Source organism: Glycine max, chromosome 7 (assembly GCF_000004515.6).
Source record: "Glycine max cultivar Williams 82 chromosome 7, Glycine_max_v4.0, whole genome shotgun sequence".
Lineage (NCBI taxonomy): Eukaryota > Viridiplantae > Streptophyta > Magnoliopsida > Fabales > Fabaceae > Glycine > Glycine max.
The window spans coordinates 36,287,121-36,293,256 of NC_038243.2; the positions used below are offsets into that span (position 1 = coordinate 36,287,121).

The 6,136-nt window shown below is 32.5% G+C and overlaps 1 protein-coding gene across 1 annotated transcript; it reads right to left on the bottom strand.

Moving 5' to 3' along the window:
- Positions 1–391: 391 nt before the first annotated feature.
- LOC100793085 (uncharacterized) lies at positions 392–5,847 on the bottom strand. The gene is made up of 5 exons (XM_003528383.4): positions 5,231–5,847; positions 3,054–3,106; positions 2,810–2,887; positions 1,930–2,527; positions 392–1,341 (listed from the first exon to the last, which is right to left on the bottom strand). Exons 1-5 carry the CDS (start codon positions 5,360–5,362, stop codon positions 694–696), a joined length of 1,509 nt encoding a protein of 502 aa, XP_003528431.1. The 5' UTR covers positions 5,363–5,847; the 3' UTR covers positions 392–693.
- Between the last annotated feature and the right edge of the window lie 289 nt (positions 5,848–6,136).

Sequence of the window (6,136 nt, forward strand, 5' to 3'; positions counted from 1 at the left end):
TTTTTGTAATGAGAAGTCATATGCACATTAATATATTCCATTAAAATTAACTTTTAAATTAGACGCAAAAGAAAATTTTCAATAAATCAAAATATATCCTGCTTAATTTAATATTTTAATATATAATACAACTAGACTAATAATGTAAGAATATATAAGTACTCTTTAACCCTAAAAATCAATTTCCTCTTTTCTCTTGTTACAATAATTCACTTCTCCTTGGCCACGAGTATTGGATGATTAATTTGGTAATCAAAGTCCGATATTCAATAAACTGAATCCTTATACCAAATTGATCAAAGGTAGAATAAACAAAAACAAACAAACAATCACAAACATGGAGTAAAATAATGACCCGGTTTGTTGTAATATGCTAATTCACAGGAAGTTATGAATTTAAATTAGTATACTTCTCTTTTGTTAAAAACAAAATTCGCATTTACAACTTACAAAAGATTTACTAGAAGTACCTACTAATGTTTGAAATTTTGTCTAGATTGGTTACTATAATTTAGAACTTTTTCTTGTTTTTGCTTTGATTCATAATTTTAGAACTGCTTAATATCATATATTGGAAGTAGCCACTACTTTCCCTGGTGCAGCTCCTTCTGATTGCATGAAACTTCATCCTTCTGATTTGCAAACAAAAAAAGGGTTTTCTTTGTACAGAGACCCTTCAAGATGGCCAAACCCTCACTTTGCTCTCCTTCTTTTCCTTTCATTCCTTGGTGTTGCATTTCTCTTACCTGCACTTTCACGTCCAACCTTTTTTGCTCTACCACCAAAAGCTTTCTTGACGGATTCCACTGAAGGTGGAGATTCGACTTTGTTAGCTTTCTTAACTGCAGCCGAGACCCTTTCAGCTGGTAGAGAATCCACTTTTTTAGCTTTCTTAACTCCAACTGAGACCCTTTCAGCAGAGCAGCTGCCACCAGCTACCTTTGCAACAATCTTGCGATTACCAGGGCGCATGCTTCTGACTTGCACTGAAGGATCATGCACAAGCGAAGTGGAACAAATGCTTCTGACTTTCACTGAAGAATCACGCATAGGCGATGTGCTGAAACACGTGCTTCTGACTTTTGCAGAAGGATCACACACAGGTGATGTGCTAGCACACTCCAGTTTCTCTGTCAATGTTTTGATGACAAGGTCTCTAAGTTGTAGAGCAGTTTTGTATTCCCGAGTGTTCTTGGAGTAGAATGCTAGAGCATTGTTGCTCAGTAGTAGCAAGTCTCTTAAAAGTTCCACCACGGACTTGATTGTTCCGTTGCAGATTCTTGACTTTATGGTCTCAAAGTCCATGTGCTGCCGGATCAATTGCTCGTATTTTCCTCGCTTCTGTTGTAAAAAAAAAAGTGGTGCATAATGTATATCAGTGCTTATTCCTTGTCTCAACTCAAGGCTTAAATTAAATCCTATTTGTTATTGCTAAACAATTTCAAAAGGAATAACTATTGGAATCAGTTCTTACTTGGGATCACTATTGGAAGAAGTTAACATGACTTTCAGCGATAAGAACCGATTCTTATGATTAAAAAGCATTTTGAGATAATATGTAAGACTCATTTGATGTTCTTACATGATTGCACCATTGGAGAAAAAAGATTTTAAAGTTTTTAAATCTAATGTGGCAAGATAGGACCCACTAAAATGAGTTAGGAACCTTAACTTTAGGTGCACTATTGGAGATGTTCTAAGTACATAATTATTTTATGTTTCTCTCTCTCCCACTCCTATTCTTTTCATAACAAGTGCACCTTAAAGAATAACGAACACCACAAATCCACTAGTCTATAAATAGCCTTCTAAGATCAAGAGCATGTGCATCTAAGAAACTAGTGGACCTATCATCAAAAGCATTACATGGTGAGAAAAGTTAAAAGCCAACTATAGAAGAATAGAATGGGATCTCTAAGTTACACATACCTGGCTATCATGCTTATAAGAGAAGGCAGAAGCACCTTGAACTGTCAAAAAAGAATCTAAGACCTCCATCAAATCTTTAATTCCAGCCTTCTTCAAGTTTGCATTCTCCTCATTCATACCAGAAGATTTGACAATCTCACCACAGTTGCTGATAGAACTTTCTTTACACACATCAGCTGAAAAATCACTTTCTCTTGCACTTACTTCATTAATACTTCTGCCACAATCCTTCCTCTTTCTCTTCCCTCTCGGTTTTTTCAAACACCCTCCCTGTCCTTCATATACAGTGTGAGTTGACTTATCTACATTTAAAACTTTCTCCTGTTCAGTAGACGCTGAAACTTCAGGCTTGGTCCTCACATATTCACAAGATGTTGCCGGAACCTGGCATTCATGAGTCCAGTTTGTCTTGGTTTCATGTGTGAAACTCCCAGCAGATAACCCATCCTTTGACATCTCTTTTGCAGAAGTGTCGACTCTATCCAATTTCTGAGAAGGAACATGTAACTCTGGTTCAGCCGAGCCATTGTCAACATGGCAATCATCTCTTTTCTCATCCCTCCCAGCCTGAAGGGTTTCAAGCTTTGACTCAAGGGACCTGAAAACAAAGATATTGTTGAGTATAAACTACACCCAAAATGCTGGCAATCAGAACTGTGAAAAGTGATTTCTACACTAACTAGCTCTTGTGGTCAAAATTGCACCACTGCACTGCCCTAGGGGCGGTAGGGTGTAGTATGTGCAAGCTAAACAATGAGATTTTTTTAACATGTCAGTTAGCAAAACACTTGAAAAATTCGACATTCGTTGTGTTTCAAAAACATCACTTTGCTGTCTTACAAAATCTCAGCATACAGATAAATATGACCATACAACTAACCCAATTACTTCCTCGGATAGCTCCAAATCTTTCTTAAGCTCTGCCACTCTTTTCTTCTTAAGCTCCTCAAACCAAGACCTGAAAATGTCGCGTTACCAAAATACAGTGAGAGATATAACACAACTTATATGCCGTCTCCAGAGTGTATTTCATCAAGTCTAAAGCTAGATATGGATGTATTATCAGATTGCGAAAATTTAAATTGAGAAAGAGAAAGAGAGAAAAAAAAAACAATTATACTTACGTGCAACCCCCAGGATACTGCTGTTGCAACTCTACATATTTGGCTTTACAGACCTGCAAAAAGAAATACCTCTGTCAAATAACATTGGCTTATGTTTCATCAAATAACCAAAATTCACATTACTTAGGATTCTAACCAACGCAAAATGAAAAGCTATATCACACGCTCTAATAACACAACTCCTAGTTGTGCCACCTCAATGACTCATTTCATTATTTTAATACTTGAACCAAAATTTCGTAACCCTTTGGACATTTTAGTATTTTACCCAACATGGGCATGCTTTATATACTAGGATTTATATGTGTCATGTGGTGCTGATTGCTAATGCCAGTTATAATATCACCCGATTAAATTGAGCAATAGAGTTTGCGCCAACTCAATCACCATATACAAGTGATGATGCAAAATCCAACACACAAACACAGTTTTTTTGGGCGTCTCAATCGTTGTTTCGCATATAATCATAACATTTCGACCACATTCTCTGATATACTTTTTTTTTTCCAGGTAAATGTTAATTGATATTCTTAGTGTATTTGTTAAGAAACTAAAAAATTAATAAAATACACAAAATTACATTATTCATTAGTTTTTTAACGCTTTCAATATTTATAATAAATATTTTCTTATTTTAATTTCTTGCGTAAGTAAGAAAGATCCTTTTTTATCATTAGAGAGATTAATTAAATTTATTAAACAAGATGTGGAACCCGTGAAAAGTCTAGTCTAAAACCTGGGTGACTAAATAAATTCATTTTATTTTATATATATTTATAACAGAATTTTCACCGTAACTATAATAAAAAAAAATTATAAGTCAATGAGTCAGCCAATAATAATGACCCGTAACAAAGAAGTTGAACAAAAAATTAAATTATTAACACTTAATTAAGTTTTTTATACCAGAAATATAAATCGTTTTAAGATACTTAACAGTGAACTTTTTCAATCAAGTACTTAAAAATAAATTTCATTTCATTTTTACGATTTCCGTTAAGTGATGATGTTACAGACGGAGTGTCACATCATCACATCTTGTCACATAAACTTTATTGTCACGTCATTACCTATGACGTGTCAATGAATAGACGTGAAAATACGACACTTCGTTTATCACGTCATCATTGGATAATTTTTTCAATTAGATATTTGATAAAATTGAATTTTTAAGTAGTAATATGAAAATGACCTATCTTTTAAGTATGAAAAATTTATTTAAGCAAATCTAAAAAATACTTTTTTAGTTAACAAATAATAATAAGGAGTTTTATCAAAATAAATAATTTAATTTAAGATAAAATGATAAATTTTATTATTTTATTGAAAATAAAATAAAAATGGTAATCGTAAATTTAAGTTATGTTTAAAAGTAAATCTTATAAGTCAATAAGAATAAATCATTTCTTACATATTTTTATATGATCAAATGTTTGTAAACTTGTAAAAAAATTAAAAATTAATTAAAATAATTTAATGAACATATATGTAATTTACTTTTATATAAACTTGAAGAAACTTTATCTTATTTATTTTATTAAAATAATTCCTCATTCAAAATAAAAAATACATTAAATTAAAAAGATATTTTTTCATTAGTAGGAGTAAAAAAATACTATTTGAAATTTACAATAATCCACCTATCAATTTATCATGTTTAATCAACTCAACTAGATTAATAACATAATATTAAAGGTAAAATTAATGAGTGAAGATGCGAATATTTAATATTTGAACAAAGTTAAAAGAAAATCCAACAAGATCAAATTGTGAGATGTATATATGTAATTAAGGAGATATACATGTGTACATCGATCATAAATTACAAAATATCAATTTTATATCATTTAAATAAGTTTTTTAAGTCATATATTAAATAAGTTTTATTTTAATTCTCTTCCTTTAAGTGATGACAGGATAAAGTGTTAATTAGCAACACATCACTGAAGGGGATGATATGACAATTGACTGCACGAAAACAACTAATGATAAATACTAAAATGAAACTATTTTTTTTTTAAAGTGTTGAAAAAAATATTAAATAGTAATATAAAAATAACATATATTCCAAACATAAAAAAAATTAATTAAGTCAATTACTAATATATAATGTTTATTCTTGAGACAATAATAGATAAATAAATAAAATTTAATAATAATTAATATAATATAATTACCTCGGGTGTGAAAATGCATGGTGAAACGGTTCGGGTCTTGAGTTCGGCGGCAATGACGGTCCAATCTCGGATTCCGTGCCGGGAAACCGCTCCACCGAGGAGAAGCTCCTGCCAGGTGCTCCACGTCACCATCGCCGTAAACGTGTACGCTCCAGATTAAAATAAAAAACAACCACCTTGTTTAATAATAATAATTTTCAGTTCCCCCTAATCTTACGCGCCCGGCTCACTTTAGCAGACACCGCCCTCGTCAAAAAAACGCTACTCCCCCGCCCGACTAGCCCCACGGCGACGGAGAATAATAAAATAATAACAGACACAACGCAATGGAACGAGGAAAGAGGTTTTCCGCGATGTAGCGGGTACGAGGTGGTTTTCCGGCGGAGAATTCAGGAGAGTGGCGGTTTTGATTTTTGGTTTTGTGAAAACAAAAACAAAATAAATAATAATAATAATAACAATAATTAAACGTTAGGAGATGATGGAAATTTGAGAGAAGGTGGAAATGTGAAAAAAATAAATATAAAAAGTGAAAGGACACATCATGATACTACTACAACAACAACAATGGACGACGACAATCGGGAATGTCGTGTAGGCTTTTGTATTTTCAATTTCTCAAAACTATTGCGTCTCTCTGTCTTATATTTTTTGGGGGAATTTTGACCCAAATTACCATTTTGCCCTTTTTTACTTTTTGGTTTTTCCTCATATATTCTTTATTGGTTTTGTCTTTCGCGATTGCGCGCTTTTGCCCACTGGGAAAGTGTGGGTGTCCGAAAATTTGAATTTCCGTGGTTGAATAAGGACAAATTTCTGGTCTTCTGTGTAATTATGGTAATACTATTCCATATTCTAAATCTACTTTTTAATTCTCTTATTTTCTTTTTTTTTAAGTTAATTCTC

Coding starts and splice junctions, on each gene's coding strand:
- LOC100793085 (XM_003528383.4), bottom strand. CDS start 5,362: ATGGTGACGTGGAGCACCTGGCAGGAGCTTCTCCTCGGTGGAGCGGTT. Junction 2,888..3,053: donor CAGTATCCTGGGGGTTGCAC/GTAAGTATAATT, acceptor CGACATTTTCAG/GTCTTGGTTTGAGGAGCTTA. Junction 2,528..2,809: donor CTATCCGAGGAAGTAATTGG/GTTAGTTGTATG, acceptor CTTTGTTTTCAG/GTCCCTTGAGTCAAAGCTTG.